The following is a 21,198-nucleotide window of genomic DNA, read 5'->3' on the forward strand; positions in this document are numbered from 1 at the left end:
TGGAGCAGCCACACTTGCCTTCAGTGTAGGAAATCTGTATCCACATATTTTATTACATATCTGAATGGAGGACAGGAAATTCTAATTTGCTTACTGGTATACCCCTACCCCAATGCTTAAACAATAGCTGGCACTTACACAAAATCAACACATATGTCCTGAAGGGCACCAGAATTACATTACTCTCCTAAACAGGCCCATTTTTGCTCCTCTAGTCATCCAAAATGCAGCTTTGAACCCTCCCCATTGTCAGTTTAAATTAAGTCAAGCTAGGTAATTATATCATTCCCCTCCAAGTCTTGGAGGACAGTTATCAGGTGGGAAAGAAACTGAAAAAATTAGGGGAAACACTAGAACTAACATACTGAGGCTGAAATCAGACAGCCCTCTATAAAAATGACACAGAAAAGAACTCAGTGATAGAGGCATTTGTGAATACCTATTAGATGGAAATACTGTTTCTGTACTAGCCAACCTCAAGTAAATTCACGTCCCTTCAACTGAGTTCTAATGTCTGATATGCTACTGGAACATATAATTGTACTAGAGATTTTCTTGTTTAAAACTTTCTGTGGCTACGACAGACCAAGCATAGACCAAGGAGGCCATACTTTAGCAAGACCAACAGACCAACAGGCCTACCCTACAAACTTCATCTCCTGCTACCCTGCCTGGAGATTATATATATATAATAAGCTTGAGATATAATCTACATACCATAAAATTTCATCCACATATTTTAGTGTACAAGCAATAAACTTTAGTATATTTGCTTAGTTGTACAACCATCACTAGTTTAATTTTAGAATATTTCAATCACCCTAATTTCCATTTCTCTGTGATAGAAGGCAAAAATATGGCTTACTACCGAGCGCTGTGTTGACACCGAAATATAAGGAAGCGCGTTTTCTTCATAACTTCTTCTGAACTAAATGCCTGGGTTTCCTTGCTGTCTGAATCCGGCTTCTTTTGCACACCATTTCAGATTAGTTTTTTAATCGAGACAAATCACCCCACTAGTGGCGGTAATTTCAGTACTGTTTTCAGGACATGAGACTCAGATGTCTGTTTAATAACCCGTAAAAAAGATTTACTAAACCTGGCCTTTGCCTTTTCTCGATTTCCCACCCCCTATTTATGTCGCCGCGGTAAAGCACAGACCACCAGTTCTGATAGCCTGACACTTATGGGTGGGGCTTGGCGATCTGAAGTTTTTTAGTTTTCCACTTATAGTAATCTTCGCCGCTACCATGAGGGCGAATGATTCTGTACGTATATGCACTTTACTAAACCCCGCAATGTTTTCTAGTTCAGGGCTAGTGTCCCATATCCACTATAGCATTGAAATACTTCTTGGCTAGTAGTTACAGCTTTTTTTGAGTGGTTTTGGGTGGCCCTGAAAAGGGCCTTTAGATTGAAATCAAACTGAGAGCAAACCGGAAAACTTAACCACCAAAACCGTAGAGGGTACGGCCCTGGCGCTTGAGAGCGTAGACCACGTCCATAGCGGTAACAGTCTTCCGCTTAGCATGCTCGGTGTAGGTGACTGCATCCCGGATCACGTTCTCCAGAAACACTTTCAGAACGCCGCGCGTCTCTTCGTAGATGAGCCCAGAGATGCGCTTCACACCGCCACGACGAGCCAGGCGGCGGATAGCAGGCTTAGTGATGCCCTGGATGTTGTCGCGCAGAACCTTACGGTGGCGTTTAGCGCCGCCTTTCCCCAGGCCTTTGCCGCCTTTGCCGCGTCCCGACATAGCCTCGCCAGAAGTAAACCAACAGCAACTGAAGAGTTAGCCGAGAACCGATTCTTATATACCTACTCCCTCCGCCCCTCCCCCCACAGAGGGCACGGAAAGCGTGCAAGCCGGAAATGTGACGCCATCAATCCCCGCCCTTAATCCCTCCTCCAAGCCCCGGGAACAGGCGCCAAAGGAACTGAAGGGCCGGAAGTGAGAGGCGGATCAGGTTGGGCTACACTGTTTTAACTAACTAGAGGAAGCAGGCTTATAGCAAACATATTCCAAATATCCTAGGTAGAACAAATTCTTTAAAGGGCGAAAATTTACCATCAATGATTTCTGATAGTCGTAAGAATGTCAAAATCAGAGGTAGAAATGTAAAAATGGTTATACTATCCTGACGTTCAAAAGGCCCTATTATAAAAACATCTGCAAATGTCACTCTGCGTGCCTCCGAAACTTTGGCTCTTAAGATATGAGATAACAGTACTAAACACAAAGGGCCAGTTTGTTCGCATATGCAGGGAATATTGAAACAAAAAGCACCCATGACCCGAGTGTTATTGATGCTCTTCTATACCCAAAGCAGTATATTCAACTACTGCAGTTGGTTTGTCTTACAGCCGTTTTACTTGAAAACGTGGGTGGCTCTGAAAAGAGCCTTTGGTTGAAATCTCAGATTGGAATTTATGCCCTCTCCCCGCGGATCCGACGGGCTAGCTGGATGTCCTTGGGCATTATGGTAACGCGCTTTGCGTGAATAGCGCATAAATTGGTATCCTCGAAAAGACCCACCAGATAGGCTTCACATGCCTCCTGCAGTGCCATCACCGCCGAACTCTGGAAGCGCAAGTCAGTCTTGAAGTCCTGGGCAATCTCACGCACAAGGCGCTGAAAAGGCAGTTTACGGATAAGAAGCTCTGTGGATTTTTGGTAGCGGCGGATCTCGCGCAGGGCCACCGTGCCAGGACGGTAGCGGTGAGGCTTTTTTACGCCCCCAGTGGCCGGTGCACTCTTACGAGCCGCCTTGGTGGCTAGCTGCTTGCGTGGCGCCTTGCCGCCGGTGGATTTACGGGCAGTTTGCTTAGTACGAGCCATGACGCGTAACTGCAAAGCAGTTATGTCTAACACTAACCCAAATAAATCGCCCCGTACTTTTGCTGGTATTTATAGTACGTCAGGGGTAGTGATTGGGCGGGAGAAAAGTTTGAATATTACGTTTCAGGTTCTGATTAGTCTAGCTTTAAACTTTCCAAAAACCGTGCAGTTTCATTGGCCGCTTCCTTCTATCCTCAGCTCTTTTCAATTTTTTTTTTTTTTTTTTACTTTTGTTCTTTTCCACACACGATTTTCCTGTAAATACAATGCTCTGGGCGTTACCTTTTCGGAAAAATAGACATTCACTTCATTGATATTGTAGTAATGTAGGTTTTCTTAGTCCCCTGAGTCGGGTGGGAATTGAGGGTACATCCCCTGGTCTGTAACCCGATATCGGGTTAGAAATTTTTAAAGCCATTTTACCAAAAAAGAGAGATCCCTCTGTAAAGCTTAAACTGACCGAAAAACTTCTTTGAAACCTACAATATGTAACCACAAAAACAGTAAAAAAAAAAAATCACATTAGCGTTTCCAGAAGTATTTTCTGTAATAAGACACCTTTTTCTTATGCTCTGACTTTACATTTGAAGCTTTCTGAAACTAAAGTCTAGAATACACTTAGCCTGGTGCAATGCCGGGTAGACAACGGCGGGACAGCCACAAGAGATCAGAGGAATTTCCCCATGGGAAGCAGGCGATGGACTAAACTCAGTGAACAGATTATGGACCAAAACGACGACAATTTACTACTGCCAGTGACTGATATTTTTTTAAAAAAACCAAATGTGAACCGTTATGCGAAAGCGGTAGTCCAGATTCTACCTTTTGATTGGTAGAGACCATTTTACTTGGTAGCCAGTAAGAATGCATATCTAGCATCCCTCATTTGCATGGAGCATTTCCCTTTCATTTGAAATTTGCTAAACCCATTAGACACAGGCGGCATAAATCATTCTTTCAACAAGAAATTGTTGCGTGCAGTATTTCCCTTTTAAAAACTTTTGATTAGATGCCACATTTATTACTATAGGAAAAGCTTATGCCTTTCCAGAAATGCTCATTTATGAAACCTTCCTCTTGGAGAAAGATTGTATACCTGTGTTATAATTGTCCTTTAAACCAAGACGCCTAGCTCCAATTGTTCTTATCTCTTCCAAGTTATTAGAAATTACGTAATGGGTTTTGTAAATACAGACTCAAGAAAATGACAGTTAAGCAAGAGTAAGATGGGCGACTCTCGTGTCTGGGCTCAGTCGTGTCTCCACGGACTGTAACCCGCCAGGGTCCTCTGTGCCTGGGATTCTCCAGGCAAGAATACTGGAGTGGGTTGCCATTCCCTGTGTCTGGAACACTTTTATTATTGGCCGCAAGGCGGAAACGAGCTCTTAGATTTTTTGAGGGTTACTGGGGAAAATTCGGGTTACTGAGACCAGTGCGGACTTGTTTGAAAACCGCAGGTACTCGCGCGGGAATGACTTGTCACTGCTTCATTCTCTCTACTGCTAGGAGATTGCTCAGGACTGAATTGTGAGGGACTGTTACCCAGAGTGGGGTTGTGAAAGGGGAGTTTTATTCTCTCAGTAGTTAGTCTGATTCGCACTGTGAAGTCGTTTTAGCATGTTGCTGCTTTTACAGCCACAAACAAGTTAAAGGGACAGTGCCCTAAAATATTATCTCGGGGCTGTGTTCTCACATTTTCATACTAAAGCAGCTTTTCCCCCTGCTCCCACATCCTCCCTGTGTGCAATGCCTATCCGGGCACAGTTTAGTCCACCCAGAGATTACTTGATGTCTTTCGTGTTCTAGGTTTGCAGCTTGGTATATGTTATGAGGATGAAAGGCAATCCAAAATTTGTTTGGATTGTTGTGCATTGGGCTGTGGAAATAAGTTGAAATTACATAAATTGCGTGCTAAGTTTTCCACAGGTGCAGCTTGAGGGTCAGTTGCAGTGTTAACCAATTCTTTTGTTTTCTGCAATTCTCCTTTGTCCCAAATACATAAACGCACCCTGGTTCAGACCAAGGGCACTCGCGTCTCGGGTCTTTACCACACATACTCAGCGTTGCCAGGAAAGGAAGTGGCATCAATGAGAACTTTTCCCAAACCTGCAGACCAGGCCTACATATTCTCGCTTTCCCCTCTCCCTTTCAGTCATCCAAGATAAAACCTTTTGAATTGATTGCAGATTAGAAACTGATATCCCTTGGCAGTGCTTCCTAGAGGCGAGGTTTCAGGTGAAACTCCTTGGATTCTTATGCAATTGCCTTATTTACAGCTCTTCCTCCTACCCCCAAAAGAAAAAAAAAACAAAAAAACAAAAAACACCCTGCTTTTTTAAAAAAGAAGTCGCACCCTCTGATGGTAATGGCCCGGACCCTACCCTGCCGAGTGGAGTATTTCCGTCTCCACTGGGCGACCGGCGTCGAGGTGAGGGGTGGAGAAGGATGCTGTCTGGGTGCTTCAGTGCAAGCGGCAGGAAAGCAGGACCATAGGCCCCAGCGGCCGGCTGCTGCCTTGCGAGACCCAGCTGGGAGGGCAGGGGGCGCTAGGGTGCCGGGGGCGGGCGCCAGCGCTCACCAATCACAGCGCGGCCCCGCCCTATAAATATCTCGCGCCCGAGCCACCCGCATCTTACTGCCTCGTTGGGTCTAGCGGTTTAGTTAGTTTCTTCTTACTTCCGCCATGTCCGAAGTTGTGCTCCCCGCTCCAGCTGCTTCCACTCCCCCTGAGAAGCCTTCAGCTGGCAAGAAGGCGAAGAAGCCTGCGAAAGCTGCAGCAGCCGCCAAGAAGAAACCCGCGGGCCCTTCAGTTTCGGAGCTGATTGTGCAAGCCGTTTCCTCCTCTAAGGAGCGCAGTGGTGTGTCCCTGGCCGCGCTGAAAAAGGCGCTGGCGGCCGCTGGCTACGATGTGGAAAAGAACAACAGCCGCATCAAGCTGGGTCTTAAGAGCCTAGTGGGCAAAGGCACCTTGGTGCAGACCAAGGGCACCGGCGCCTCGGGTTCTTTCAAGCTCAACAAGAAAGTAGCTTCCGTGGATGCTAAGCCCAGCGCCACAAAGGTGGCAACGAAAACCAAGGTAACAAGCGCTTCTAAGAAGCCCAAGAAGGCCACTGGGGCAGCTGCTACTAAGAAAGGTGTGAAAACTCCAAAAAAGCCTAAAAAGCCTGTGACGACAAAGAAGTCCTCCAAGAGCCCTAAGAAGCCCAAGGCAGGGAAGCCTAGGAAAGTAGCCAAGAGCCCTGCCAAAGCCAAGGCTGTGAAACCCAAAGGGGCCAAAGGAAAGATAACCAAGCCAAAGACCGCTGCCAAACCCAAGAAGGCAGCACCCAAGAAGAAGTAAGAGTTCTGCTTGGAAGCTGCTTCCAATAAACCAACGGCTCTTTTAAGAGCCACCAACTTATCTCAGGGAAAGAGCTTTACTATCACACTTTTTTTTTCTTTTTGCCCTCATGCAAATAGTGTGTGCAAGCCATTCTTAGCTCTACATCAGAATCCTTTTGAGGCTAAGTTAAACTCACGCTGTGGGGTTAGAAGCTAGTGTTTTGGGCCTCAAACGATTTCCCTAATCCCGTTTTAATCTGAAGTTTACATTTTTACTTGTATATCAGAAACAAGCGGGGGAACTTTGGGGCCTATCCTTTAGTCCCATACCCCAAAGTAGTTCTCAGCAGCACGATTGAGAGCTGGGTCCGTGTAGTATGTACTCCTTTGTTAAAGATTTCTCTGGTGTTATTTGAGATCAAGGCCGGGACATAGGTTCTTGGGCCATATCGCTATCGCTAAATTGGCTTTTTCCAAAGTTGGGTGGCTCTGAAATGCTTTTAAGGTGACCTTGGGAACGACGGTGATCCGCCGGCTTACCCGGCACTCAGACGAGGCCAGGCTCGGCCGACTTACCCCGGGACCATTTGCAGGTTGTCAGCTAGTTTCCCGCCAGGGTCAGGAGAACTTGGCTGCCCTGGAATTTTAGAGCTAAAGCCCAAAACCTCTTACCGGGTTTCTCTGCTCCTGGAGACAGAACTGCCCAGATTGGATAATATTTGAAAGTTCCGCTCTGTGCCTAACTAGATAGTATTTCTCCAGGCGCAGGGTTTTCAACCCTGGTGTGCTACACCACGCTAAATATCGATATTTGGGGACACTTTTATAGAATTGGCTCTTAAAGCTTTCGAAGTTTTAATTTTGGAATTCAGTTTAATTACTACTTTTTTCATATCCAAGGGGAAAAAACACAATACCATATGTTGAACCCGGTTTACTCACTTAAACTTAACGAAAATCAATTAGTTGTAAAACTTTTACATATAAGGGTGCAAAAATTTTTTTTATGTAAATACCAAGCATTTAAGTTTTTTGTACTGCATTTGCTAAGAATTTCCACAGTAAATTTGAATAATATTTTTAGCAGTCAGCCCTGTTTAGTTCTTGGTTTTAATTAACATGGCATTGTTTTGTCCTTTAGCATAATGTTAATTTTTTGTATCCACTATATTTAAATGGTTCCCTTCAATTGTTTTCTACTTTTTTATTTTTTTTAATTTTATTTTATTAGTTGGAGGCTAATTACTTCACAACATTTCAGTGGGTTTTGTCATACATTGACATGAATCAGCCATAGAGTTACACGTATTCCCCATCACGATCCCCCCTCTCACCTCCCTCTCCACCCGACTCCTCTGAGTCCTCCCAGTGCACCAGGCCCGAGCACTTGTCTCATGCATCTCACCTGGGCTAGTGATCTGTTGCACCATAGATAATATACATGCTGTTCTTTCGAAACATCCCACCCTCACCTTCTCCCACAGAGTTCAAAAGTCTGTTCTGTACTTCTCTGTCTCTTTTTCTGTTTTGCATATGGGGTTATCGTTACCATCTTTCTAAATTCCATATATATGTGTTAGTGTGCTGTAATGTTCTTTATCTTTCTGGCTTACTTCACTCTATATAATGGGCTCCAGTTTCATCCATCTCATTAGAACTGATTCAAATGAATTCTTTTTAACGGCTGAGTAATATTCCATGGTGTATATGTACCACAGCTTCCTTATCCATTCATCTGCTGATGGGCATCTAGGTTGCTTCCATGTCCTGGCTATTATAAACAGTGCTGCGATGAACATTAGGGTGCACGTGTCTCTTTCAGATCTGGTTTCCTCAGTGTGTATGCCCAGAAGTGGTATTGCTGGGTCATATGGCAGTTCTATTTCCAATTTTTTAAGAAATCTCCACACTGTTTTCCATAGTGGCTGTACTAGTTTGCATTCCCACCAACAGTGTAAGAGGGTTCCCTTTTCTCCACACCCTCTCCAGCATTTATTGCTTGTAGACTTTTGGATAACAGCCATCCTGACTGGTGTGTAATGGTACCTCATTGTGGTTTTGATTTGCATTTCTCTAATAATGAGTGATGTTGAGCATCTTTTCATGTGTTTGTTAGCCATCTGTATGTCTTCTTTGGAGAAATGTCTGTTTAGTTCTTTGGCCCAGTTTTTGATTGGGTCATTTATTTTTCTGGAATTGAGCTTCAGGAGTTGCTTGTATATTTTTGAGATTAATCCTTTGTCTGTTTCTTCATTTGCTATTATTTTCTCCCAATCTGAGGGCTGTCTTTTCACCTTACTTATAGTTTCCTTTGTAGTGCAGAAGCTTTTAAGTTTCATTAGGTCCCATTTGTTTAGTTTTGCTTTTATTTCCAATATTCTGGGAGGTAGGTCATAGAGGATCCTGCTGAGATTTATGTCGGAGAGTGTTTTGCCTATGTTCTCCTCTAGGAGTTTTGTAGTTTCTGGTCTTACATTTAGATCTTTAATCCATTTTGAGTTTATTTTTGTGTATGGTGCTAGAAAGTGTTCTAGTTTCATTCTTTTACAAGTGGTTGACCAGTTTTCCCAGCACCACTTGTTAAAGAGGTTGTCTTTTTTCCATTGTATATCCTTGCCTCCTTTGTCAAAGATAAGGTGTCCATAGGTTCGTGGATTTATCTCTGGGCTTTCTATTCTGTTCCATTGAGCTATATTTCTGTCTTTGTGTCAGTACCATACTTTCTTGATGAACGTGGCTTTGTAGTAGAGCCTGAAGTCAGGCAGGTTGATTCCTCCAGTTCCATTCTTCTTTCTCAAGATTACTTTGGCTATTCGAGGTTTTTTGTATTTCCATACAAATTGTGAAATTATTTTTTCTAGTTCTGTGAAAAATACCGTTGGTAGCTTGATAGGGATTGCATTGAATCTATAGATTGCTTTAGGTAGAATAGCCATTTTGACAATATTGATTCTTCCAATCCATGAACACGGTATGTTTCTCCATCTGTTTGTGTCCTCTTTGATTTCTTTCATCAGTGTTTTATAGTTTTCTATGTATAGGTCTTTTGTTTCTTTAGGTAGATATACTCCTAAGTATTTTATTCTTTTTGTTGCAATGGTGAATGGTATTGTTTCCTTAATTTCTCTTTGTTTTTTCATTGTTAGTATATAGGAATGCAGGGGATTTCTGTGTGTTAATTTTATATCCTGCAACTTTACTATATTCATTGATTAGCTCTAGTAATTTTCTGGAAGAGTCTTTAGGGTTTTCTATGTAGAGGATCATGTCATCTGCAAACAGAGAGAGTTTCACTTCTTCTTTTCCTATCTGGATTCCTTTTATGTCTTTTTCTGCTCTGATTGCTGTGGCCAAAACTTCCAACACTATGTGGAATAGTAGTGGTGAGAGTGGGCACCCTTGTCTTGTTCCTGATTTCAGGGGAAATGCTTTCAATTTTTCCCCATTGAGGGTGATGCTTGCTGTGGGTTTGTCATATATAGCTTTTATTATGTTGAGGTATGTTCCTTCTATTCCTGCTTTCTGGAGAGTTTTAATCATAAATGAGTGTTGAATTTTGTCAAAGGCTTTCTCTGCATCTATTGAGATAATCATATGGTTTTTATCTTTCAATTTGTTAATGTGGTGTATTACACTGATTGATTTGTGGATATTAAAGAATCCTTGCATTCCTGGGATAAAGCCCACTTGGTCATGGTGTATGATTTTTTTAATATGTTGTTGAATTCTGTTTGCTAGAATTTTGTTAAGGATTTTTGCATCTATGTTCATCAGTGATATTGGCCTGTAGTTTTCTTTTTTTGTGGCATCTTTGTCTGGTTAAATTGTTTTCTGCTTTTTTAAATTAAATGGCAGCTAGACTTTCTTCATGTATTGATATTATTATGTGGTTTTTCTCTTTTAATTTGTTCAATGCTTTTAGATGTGAGCTCTCAAACTCAATGTGGCTGAAAGAATAAACTAGAAGAATGAGATGAGTTTTCCTAAAATGATCATCTATAAGAGAGAAGCAAGTGTGCTACGATGGAGCTGGGAGGGTGAATCATTAGTTTTGTTATAAAATTTGCAGAGTCTAAGAGATTTCGCAAGTGGATGAGGGAGTAAATTAACTGGGTTCAAATGTTGCTGATAGACTGAAGTGACTAGATGCCTGAGAATAGTTCCTTGGTTTAGTGGTATGGATGTCAGTAGCAGCTTTGACAGAGTAGTTTAGGGGAGGATGGAGTTGAATTAAGTTGGAGCCATACATTTTGGAATCATTGGTATATGGATGGCATTTAAAGTCATGAGACTTGGTGAGGTCACCAAGGGGGTGAATGAGGTGGAGAATATAAAGAACGGTAAAGGATAGAGGAGACCTGGTCCTGACATTTTATCACCCATAAAAATGAATCATATTCCACTTCTTTGTGCTTCCCTTTGCTTATTTATTGTAAGTTCAGCTCTTTGTGCACAAGCCAAGAGGCTTGCCTCTTGGTGTACACAGCTGAGCACAGAACTTGCCTGCAATTGTGAAGGCAGTTCCATTTTCCCAGCTGTGGAGTTCAGTATTTAAAACTGCTGCTAAACTCTCAGTTTTAAAAGAGGGAACCTAGCTCAGGGGAAGAGACTATGACTGTTTGCAGGAGTTCATCTTTACATGGTACAGGTTAGATTAAAACTCCTCAGCAGGTATTCAGTATGTGCTGATTCTGTCTCCATCCTGAGTTTCCAGTCAGTTTCTATCTTGGAAGCCCCCTTTCATGAGCCCACAATCATCTCTCATTCTGTCACTACATCTTCATCAATAAATCAGAAGCTTTCTCAACTGTAGCCAGAGCACCTCGAACCTGTTCCTTCCATAAGGAAGATTTTTAAAAAGGTAGATTTCAGAAAGAGATTTGCAGCTAAAGGGGGCCTTCCTAAAGACAACAAGCTGACACTTCTAGAATTCAAGTGAAACAAAGGTGATATTAAAATGTCAGGGTGCAGGACTTCAAGAGGACCCCCAAAAGGATGTATTCACCTAGAACAAGGAGACAAGAAATTATGGAATAAGGAACTTGATGTCCCCAGAGTTGTCCAGCAGAGGGAGGCCTCTGGCTGATGGCAGGCTGACCACAGATAAGGTAGAAATTGGAGGCCTTTAATAACCATCATGTTCCCTACTTCTAAGTGACTAGAAAAAAGGTTACCCGTTAAAAAAATTTTGGGGGGCTAGGAAAAAAAGAACTATACTTACTTTTATATCAAATTTATTTAGAATTTTCTATCAAATCCTAATTTTAAAAACTTTAAATGTGTTCTTACACTTGTTATCAGATAGGACACATTTAAGTTTCAACTGATTTGAAGGTTTGTAACTTAGACAGCATATTAAAAAGCAGAGACATCACTTTGCCAACAAAGGTCCGTCTAGTGAAAGCTATGGTTTTTCCAGTAGTCATGTATGGATGTGAGAGTTGGACTATAAAGAAAGCTGAGCGCCGAAGAATTGATGCTTTTGAACTGTGGTGTTGGAGAAGACTCTTGAGAGTCCCTTGCACAGCAAGGAGATCCAACCAGTCCATCCTAAAGGAAATCAGTTCTGAATATTCATTGGAAGGACTGATGTTGAAGCTGAAACTCCAATACTTTGGCCACCTGATGTGAAGAGCTGACTCATTTGAAAAGCCCCTGATGCTGGGAAAGATTGAAGGCAGGAGGAGAAAGGGATGACAGAGGATGAGACGGTTGGATGGCATCACTGACTCAATGGGCATGAGTGTGAGTACACTCCAGGAGTTGGTGATGGATAGGGAGGCCTGGCATGCTACAGTCCATGGGGTCGCAGAGGTGGACATGACTGAGCAACTGAACTGAAGTGAACATATAGTTTGGATTATTGCATGAATTACCAAGGTGATGGCTAGTAGAAAGCTTACTAATCTTATGTTTCTCTGTCTTCCAGCTACTAAAACAAACAAAACCCAGTTAAGGCCAAAACTTCATCATCTTGTCTGCCATATTTCAGCAAGACATAACACTACATAAATCTGACTGCATGTTGGTGGAGTTCCTACCCATGGCTTTGGTTTTCTCTATAAAAAGGGCAAAAGTCCTGGGTAAAAGCAAGGTCTGATATGAGGAGGGAGGGGAAATCTCTATTTGCCAAGGTGGAACATGGGGAGGGGATTGGCTCCCAAACCCAGCAGAAATTCCAGGAAAGACCTCCTCAAAACGCAACCTTCATTGGAGAAGGCCTGAGCCCTGCAGGAAGGAATGCAGACAGAATTTCTTTCCCACACTTCACGGACCCACAGGCACTGTGTACGTACTGTGATGTATGAGGGGTGTCATCCTTTGATCTTGGGATTCCAGTGGAGAAGATAAAAAGCAGACTGTGGGGAGGATCATAACCAGGAGGTGACAATTTGGACAGTGACCAGAAAGGAATAGGATGGGGATGTATAAAGCTTCATCCAATTATCTGGTCTCTAGATTTCCAGAGAAATGGGTCTCAGCAGTCCCAGATGTTTCTGGGAGAACTCTGCTCAGTTAGCATCACACCACTTTCACCTTGCAACAGTATCACTCCCTGCTTCCCTTGTTTTAGCTTTTATCTGTCCAAACAGTAATAATACAGTCACAGAGCCTTGGATATGGACTTTTAAAGCTCCTTAAAGACAATGCCCTCTAATCCCTCCTGCAGCAGATAATACAATAAAATAACTCATATAAGGTGCCCAGTTAGTTAATAGCAGCTAATAAACACAGAATAACTATAAAATTTGACATGTTTATAAGTGTTACATTAACTAGAATTTTAAAGCACCGCTTATTGTGTTTGCCTAATAACCACATGGTACAATAGTATTTGATGTGATCTGTTAGTGGCTCAATTATGTCCAACTCTTTGCAATCCCATGAACTGTAGCCCACCAGGCTCCTCTGTCCATTGGAATTCTCCAGGCAATAATACTGGAGTGGGTTCCCATTCCCTTCTCCCGGGGATCTTCTCAATCCAGGGATCGAACCTGAGTCTCCTACACTTTAGGCAGATTCTTTACCATCTGAGCCACAGGGGGCCTTACAATATTTATATATCTTATTATGTGTAACATAGACTTGTAGAAGGTGTATCTGTCACAACTCCATTCTTTGCCTAGGGCTCCAGGTTCATCATATTATGCACAGCTGCCTAAGGACTTATGCTTATAACATTAAAAAAAAAAACTCAACAAAATACAGAAGACATATGTGAATAGATATGGCAGGATGGGAGGGAGAGGCAGGGAAGGCAATGGAAGGAGATGGGAGAGGGCAAACTGATAGGGGTGGGGACAACTCCAGAAGTGTAGAAAGAGATTCCACACAACTGAAGCCCATGGGAGACTGATGACATTAATGTGTAAATGGAATGAGTCCCAGGGCAACGGGGAGTGGTAGGGCCAAGGGGACACCAGAGAGTACATATGAACATTCTGTACCCAACTAGAAGGTGTCTGTCCTCCTTCCCAGTCCCCTACCCCTCTATAGACCACCAACTAGGCAAGTTCTCAATTCTTGGTGGAAGGCATAACCATTAAAGGTCTTAGATGAGAGAATCATTCATTCATTCAACAAATATTTATCTATTTATTTACTTATTTCTTTATTGGCTCTCTGGATCTTAGTTCCCTGACCAGGGTTCTAACCCAGGTCCAAGGTAGTGAAAGCATCAAGTCCTAACCACTGGATCACTAGGGAATTCCCTCAACAAATATTTGCTGTGTATCTACTATGAACTAAGTACTGTAACAGGTACAAAAACACTCATTCTCTATAAAACTTAATTTCTTCATTAGTAAAATGGAGATGTTAATGCCTGATTTACCCATCATTCTAAGCCCAACCCTTTGCAGTAAGTAACCTAACTTTTTTTTTTTATCAATTTCTCTAAATAGTCCTTCCAGTCTCTGGTGGATGCCGGCATGCCCCAAAGACCCATCCTGAGAGCAATTCTCACCTCTGCACCACTGTTTTACACTTCTACAAGGTCTCCCCTACCCTGTGGAGTCTTACAGCTCTCAGCCAGCTCTGGTCCTGATCTGCTTTGCCTTGCATATACATAAAGACCTTTTTCCTGGTGGCTCAGGCAGTAAAGAATCTGCCTGCAATGCAGGAGACCCAGGTTTGATTCCTGGGTCAGGAAGATCCCCCGGAGAAGGGAATGGCTACCCACTCCAGTATTCTTGCCTGGAGAATTCCAATGGACAGAGGAGCCTGGCTGGCTATACTCCATGGGGTCACAAAGAGTCGGACATGACAGACTGACTTTCATTTCACTTTCATGACCAAGATATTATGGGAAGTCTAGAATTTCCCCTCAACAGCACTGAGTGCTAGGAGAATAAAAGAAAATACAACTGGGACTTAAAGGTGGGTATTAGAGAAGACGTCTCTCCAAATCCCTTGGGGGTGATTGTTCTCCAGTGGTGATGCAAATGTAGCTCCTTCCACTTTGTGGCTTGTCTCTCTTCAGGTCAGGGCTCCAAGGATGCCCTAGGGCTAGTCTCTGACCCATGGACTCTAAAGAGAAAAAAGATGGAGAACTGTGACTGGCAGTTCTGAACGGGTACACACCACTTTTGGCTAAGTCTGAAGGGGTACACACCACTTTTGCCCACCTTCTACAAAATCTCTGACACAGGTGCTTTGCTCTCATTGTCTGGCTGTGACCTTTCTCCCCATCCTGCCACATCACAGAGGCCAGCATCAACTGGTTGGTTTTGAGATATTAAGAAACTAATGAACCAGTGCAGCACCTCAAATACAGAGCCTACTGATAAAAAGTTGTACAAGCCAAATGATTCTGATGATTATGAATCGTGTCAATAATAAGAGGTAGTAGCTGAGGTAATTTTTATTTTTGATCTTTATTTTTTATTTCATCGAAATCCCTTTTATACAGTAAACTACACAGAACTTAAATGTGCAGCTTGATGAGTTTTGACAAATGTATATTTGCATTTACCACCACCCTAATCAAGGCTTAAAACTGTCAAGATGTTAATTCTCTCCAAGTTGATATATATAGCCCAGGGAATTGCCTACAAAGAGGCACAGGGGAACTATCTAAGTTGATGGAAATGTTCTGTCTTGATTAAGGTGGTAACTACACATACTGGTCTATAAAACTCATTGACATTAATACAGGTGCATTTTATTGTGTATAAGTTATCCTTCAATAAAGTTGATTTTTTATATATTATTGGCTGGAATGGGGTGACAATTACTTTAAGGATAATTAGGCACAATAAAACATTAAGAATTGTATAATCAACTCATTATTATATATGAAAAAAGGGGATAATCAGTGGCATAATGAATTAAAATTAAAAACCACCTCTAAATTTTACTTTAGCCTATGGTTTTAAAAGCTGCCCTCCTTAACAAAAGCTACTCTTCAACTTTCCAAGTTCCATTATTCTGGTTGTTTCACATTGTTCTCATTTATCAGCTTATCTATCAAGAAAAAGCTATCAGATAAACTCATTCATATGGGGATAGAAACATATGTTAAACTTTACTGAACACTTTAATTTTGAAAGAAAATACTGGTTAGACAAATAAAACTAAAAAGATAAACACTTAATGGTAAGACTACACCTACTGAAACAAGTAAATGGGAAGAGCTGAAGAACAGGCCCTTTCTAGATTCTCCCTTCTCTCCCTCCCCACCCCAGCACATACCCTGGGCCTTCATACACACGGGATCACCAACTTGAACCACCTGGTCTAAATTAGGGTTCCTGCTGAGCAGTTAGGGTTAGCTCTCTCCAGTGTTAGTCGTTCATTGTATCTGATTCTTTGCAACCCCATGGACTGTAGCCCACCAGGCTCCTCTATCCATGGGATTCTCCAGGCAAGAATACTGGAGTAGAGTGGGTTGCCATTCCCTTCTCCAGACAATCTTCCTGACCCAGGGATTAAACCCAGGTCTCCTGCATTGCAGGCAGATTCTTTACCATCTGAGTCACCAGGGAAGCCCTGAGGTTAAGGACTATGCTACTTGAACCCTAGGTGACATCATATTGATATGTCCTATCTCTCACTATGCCACATCAGAGTACCTGGCAGCACTTATTAAGAGTAAGTGTTGGAATCTGAAAGTCTACCACTGAGAGGGTGAAAAGGTAAACTGGATGGGAGGGAGGGGAGGGAGAGGTACACACACACTAGGATTAGATAGGATTTAGATATTACATACAGCAACAGGAAAGGTCTTACACACATGTTGAAAGGTCTTTGGGAAATATCTTAGAAACAGCATGAGATCACAGTAGCAGAGCCTGCCAGTTCTCCCCACTGTGGAAGTATACAACCTAAATGTTCTTCAACAGAGGGACACAGGAGCACATTATGATTTATTCTTTCAATGGGATGGACTACACTGCGTGCATCTACATAGGTAAACGAAATCAATACCACATGGGGGAAAAAGCAAGGGACAGAAGTTTAAATATAAAAGGTCAGTGCAACAAGACAACATTTAATATTGCTTTAGTGAAAGTGAAAGTCACTCAATTGTGTGACTCTTTTCGACCCCATGGACGTCCATGGAGTTCTCCAGGCCGGAACATTGGAGTGGGCAGCCTTTCCCTTCTCGAGAGGATCTTCACAACCCAGGTATCGAACCCAGGTCTCCCGCATTGTAGGCAGATTCTTTACCAGCTGAGTCACAAGGGAACTCCCAAGGATACCAGGGAGTGCTGGATATTGCTTTGCTTGACTTTAAAAATTCATGGAAATTATGTCATATCCATCTAATCTTAGGGAAAATACTTTTTAATATTTTTAACAAAAGCAGTTACTGGGAGAATAGAACCTATCTTCAGAAGCATGGATACCCCTAAGAGAGATAGGTGGTGTTCTTCAGCGTGTCACCTTTTTATTTCTCTAAAAACAATCTAAAGCAGTAAGTCAAATGTTAACTTTTAAAAATCTGGGGGTTGGATATGCAGATTTCCACTACTTATTTTTTGTACTTTTCCATTTGAACTCTTTCACTGGGGGGGGGGGGGGGGGGGGGGAACAGTAACTACATAGCGTGGCTAGAAGGAATTGCAGGTTCATGGACCCCACATCAGCCTCACCCTCGCCCTCCTGCCACCCCACCCTAGGACTGTCTTTACTCACCCTGCCTCTTTTCTTGCTGGCAGACCTGGGGTTTCCATCTTTGTCACCTGAAGAGTCCACCTGGATCAGCTCATTTCCCAGAGTTCTCGCCCTGAGAGAGAAATGAAAAAGGATCAGCAGAGATCCCCAAGATGCTTGCTGCATTCCAGTCTCAGACGCTCACTTTGACTAGGGACGCGGAGCGACCTCTCAGGTGAAAGGATGCTGGGTCTGCGCCAATAATGCTCGCCAGTCAGAGAAGCCGAGAAGCAAGTTACGCGTGGGGTACACATAGGGCTTATAAGGGCAGTAGCGAGGGCGAGGGAGGGGGGGCGGTAACGGTACTCTCGGAGGCCGGGGCGGGGCCAGCTTTGTGGGCGGGGCTTCTGCGGTGAGCGAAGGTTGGGACCCCACGCGGCGCGCGGGCCCCGGCTCTGAGCTGCGTTTCTTACGCTGGTGACGCTGGAATCCGGCCTCGCGAGATTTCCTCTTCTTAGGTCTGTGGTGGAGTCGCGGTAGCGACGCGACTATCTTCACAGCGACTGCCTGCTTGCTGGTCTCTGCGCGCGCGTCTCGTGAACAACCGAATTTCGGGTGTAAGAATCACAAATGAGGAAAGACGGATCGTCCTTACCAACAAACAAAACCTGGAAAACATCTTTTCAAGAAATAAACTCGTGACCTTGTCTTTTCAGAACTTTACTGAAATACGTCACGGACAATGGCAGGGAAAGGATATGTAACTTAAACGCCCCTCCTCCCCTCAGCCTCACAGAACAGCCCCCACCAGTTCGCGAAATGCGCGGAGTCCTGGACTCCATACAGCGGCCGGCCACCAGAAAATGTGAAAGGGAGGCCGCAGCGTAAGGGCAACCCCCACGGGTCCTGCCGCCCGCCCTGCTTTAGCGGACGGGGACACACATGGCCCGAGTTGGGGCGAGACCTTGAACCCCACCCCTTCCTCCCAGGACCCGCATCTGGAGAGAAATGAGAGTGCCCCCTAGATTTAGGGGAAGTGGTGAAGACATTTGTGGCTCATCTGGGGGTGTGGCGGGCCTGGTAAGGCCAAAGAAGTGATGCCTGACGACACCCCCAGGGGAGAAGACCCTTCCGTGTTACCTGCAGAACTTCAGAATGTCAGACCTCTGCTTGAGCTCCCCTCCGTTATATCTACATCCCTTTTTAATTTGGGGCAGGCCAGTCTTCCCTAAGTTATTTAAAATATCTCTAGGAATTTGCTTCAACGGTTGAGAACCACAGACGTGCTACGAGTCCCATACAGTAGTGGGCCGAGCCCCACATAGTAGTGAATGTTCTTCTTTGTCGATCTCCAGAGTTAATATTTTTGAAATAGCGGAAGGCCCAGAGAAATAATTGAATTACCCAGGATGTCACAAAGATTAAGTGAAGGTGGCCCAAGAATTCCTCTTCAGCAAGTCTTAAAAGTATGAAAGGGCTTTGCAATCATTATATGAAAAATTAAAACGCCTGTTTATTTTATTGTATAGCTAGTGCTTTGGGCCTGAGCATTTCTCACTACAACCTGGGATTATTGCCCCACTACTACACTTGAAGAGATGGAGACCCAGAGAGGTAGTGTCACTTGTTCATTAAAATCAGAAATTGGACTGGACCCTAGGAAGGTGGATCATTTTATTTTTAAACTTTACCTAATATCTTTAATGGATCCAGGATGTCCAGCAAACTAAAGCAGGAACTCAGGAGTGGTATCAAGATTAAAAAAGAAAAAAATCCAGTCCCATCCTCAGAGAATTTAGGTCTTGGAGAAAAGGGACAGATGGCTAAGATAAAAGACATGGGGAGGAGAGGGAGCTTTGAAGATTGGAGGCCCTGCCTGTGGATTAGAGTGTCGAGGCAATGCCTAGTTCTTGGAATTTCACGGATTGGATCATTTTTACTTGGAAAAAATGGGGAAATCAGGATAAACTCAAGGAGAGATTAGCATAGTCTATGGTCCACAAGCTTATTAATATGCTAATCAAGCACCTTCTTGAACAACACTTAGTCTTCCTTATTCCTGGTGAAGAGGGACTATTTGGGGTGAAGTGCCTAGGTGTGGAGCATCCTGCGTTTTCAATCCCAGCTGCTGCATAAACACTTCTTCCTTCCCTGAGAGTCCCAAAAAACTAGTGCAGAGATTCCACTTCAGGCTGGTAGTGTGAGTGGGCAAGGATGAGAGAGAAGGATGTGAGGATCAGTTCTCACAGAATCCCAGGCACTGAGGCTGTTTGTGTGGATGAAGAAAGTGTAATTACAGCACTGAGAGCTCTAATAAATCTTGTTTCTGGAAAGAAACAGGCACTGGGTCTGTACTCAGAGTGTCTCTGTATCTCTGTCCCTCCTTAATTTAGATTTTGAGACTTTTCTTAGGAAAAGTTTCTTAGGATAAATTGCAAAAATTTCCTAAATTTGTCTTATCCCATTGATTTTTGCAATGTGACTTTGTAGCTTCTCCTTCCGTCAAGAACTGTAGTTTAAAAAAAAAGAACTGGAGTTAATTTTTTTCTGTCTCTTGAATCTGGGTTTGACCAAGTGATTTAACAAATGTGACCCAAGCAGATGGTTGAAAATAGCCTGGCATAGTGCAGCTTTTACACAACCCTGTTGTGTGTTGATTCTCTCACAACCCTGAAACTCCTATGTTATGAAAGATACTGAGCTCATTGTTGGAGGTTAAAGCGCCCAAGTCAAGAGCCTGCCAACTGCCAGACTTGCAGGTGAGGCCATCCCATATCACCCAATGCCAGTCAACTCTCCAGTTGATGGAAACACCTGAGAAGACCCAGCAGAATTTAACCCTGACTACAAGAACCACTGGCTGAGCTACAGAATTGTAAGTGAACAAATGGTAGTCGTTTTAAGCAACTAAGTTTTCAGGTGGTTTGATACTCATCAAAAATTGGCACGTGCTTAGTGAATGGCCATGAATTAGTCTTCTAGGACAGTCTCAATTCTGCCTGTCCTTCAAAGGAGAAGCAACCCGTGCTCTGTAGCAAATCCTAGATACATCCAAATCCTTATTCTCTCCCCCTCTCCCCTCCATTTTTTCCATTTTTATATCCCTCCCTTTCCTACATTAGGAAACAGAAATGAGGGCTAATGAAGTGGTCTAGGCTCCAGTGATGTTTTCACTTAGCAGTCTCGTTCCCATCTCCTCAGAAAGATTCTCCAGTCAGATTCCCCAGCCCATAGTTTTCCACATTATCAAAGTCCCTTCAGGTTCCCAGCTCTTAGAGGGTTTGATTGATGACAGTGAGAGTTGTGGAAACATAAGAGGCAGGTTGGGGAAGAGGAAGAAAGGGAAGGAGGGAGATAAGAATGTATCAGTAGTATTTTAAACAAATGTTCATATACTGTGACTCGGAAATTCTCTTTCAAAAATTCACCCGAGTAAAACAAGAGAAGTGAAAACCTACTTACATACATTGACGTTCACTTCAACATTAAATTGCAAGAGACAACTGAGTGTATGTGCGATTATCAGATCACTAGTCATTTAAAACCACATCTTAACATAATGTTTAATGCCATGGGGAAAAGCCGAGGAAAAAAAAATGCAAGATCAAACATATATATGGGGAAGGTGATTTGGAGTGTGCATTCCTTAGAACTAAGAGTATTATTACTGTATTTTACAGTATTCCATACAATATATCTGTTAATTTAATCATTTAATATCTAAAGCTGTTTCCATATTTATATATTGAAAAAGGAAAAGAGAGGGGGAGGTAGCAGTGGTTGCTGTCTCTGAAAAATTATTTTTTTATTATTTATTTATTTATTTGGCTGTGCCAGGTCTTAATAGTGGCACATGGATCTTTGTTGTGGCATGTGGAAACTTTCGTTGCAGCATTCTTCATTGTGGCATATGGAAGTTGGTTCCCTAACCAGGGATCAA

General features: G+C 43.0%; 3 protein-coding genes and 1 long non-coding RNA gene across 5 annotated transcripts; 1 reads left to right on the forward strand and 3 right to left on the reverse strand.

Annotated features, from left to right (window-relative positions):
- Positions 1-1,423: 1,423 nt before the first annotated feature.
- LOC136151922 (histone H4) lies at positions 1,424-1,757 on the reverse strand. Its single transcript, XM_065913377.1, has one exon. It carries the CDS (start codon positions 1,755-1,757, stop codon positions 1,446-1,448), a length of 312 nt encoding a protein of 103 aa, XP_065769449.1. The 3' UTR covers positions 1,424-1,445.
- A 658-nt stretch (positions 1,758-2,415) lies between these two features.
- On the reverse strand, positions 2,416-2,840 carry LOC136151850 (histone H3.1). The gene has a single exon (XM_065913288.1). It carries the CDS (start codon positions 2,838-2,840, stop codon positions 2,430-2,432), a length of 411 nt encoding a protein of 136 aa, XP_065769360.1. The 3' UTR covers positions 2,416-2,429.
- Positions 2,841-5,523: 2,683 nt separating this feature from the next.
- H1-1 (H1.1 linker histone, cluster member) lies at positions 5,524-6,180 on the forward strand. The gene has a single exon (XM_065912942.1). It carries the CDS (start codon positions 5,524-5,526, stop codon positions 6,178-6,180), a length of 657 nt encoding a protein of 218 aa, XP_065769014.1.
- A 5,221-nt stretch (positions 6,181-11,401) lies between these two features.
- Positions 11,402-17,599, reverse strand: LOC136151931 (uncharacterized). Of its 2 annotated transcripts, none has more exons than XR_010660114.1 (3): positions 17,487-17,599; positions 17,301-17,391; positions 11,402-14,690 (listed from the first exon to the last, which is right to left on the reverse strand). It is a non-coding gene; the product is annotated as an uncharacterized lncRNA (long non-coding RNA). The 2 variants fall into 2 exon arrangements; XR_010660113.1 differs by having other exon boundaries at positions 17,464-17,594.
- Positions 17,600-21,198: the final 3,599 nt, after the last annotated feature.

This window comes from Muntiacus reevesi, chromosome 20 (genome assembly GCF_963930625.1).
Source record: "Muntiacus reevesi chromosome 20, mMunRee1.1, whole genome shotgun sequence".
NCBI lineage: Eukaryota > Metazoa > Chordata > Mammalia > Artiodactyla > Cervidae > Muntiacus > Muntiacus reevesi.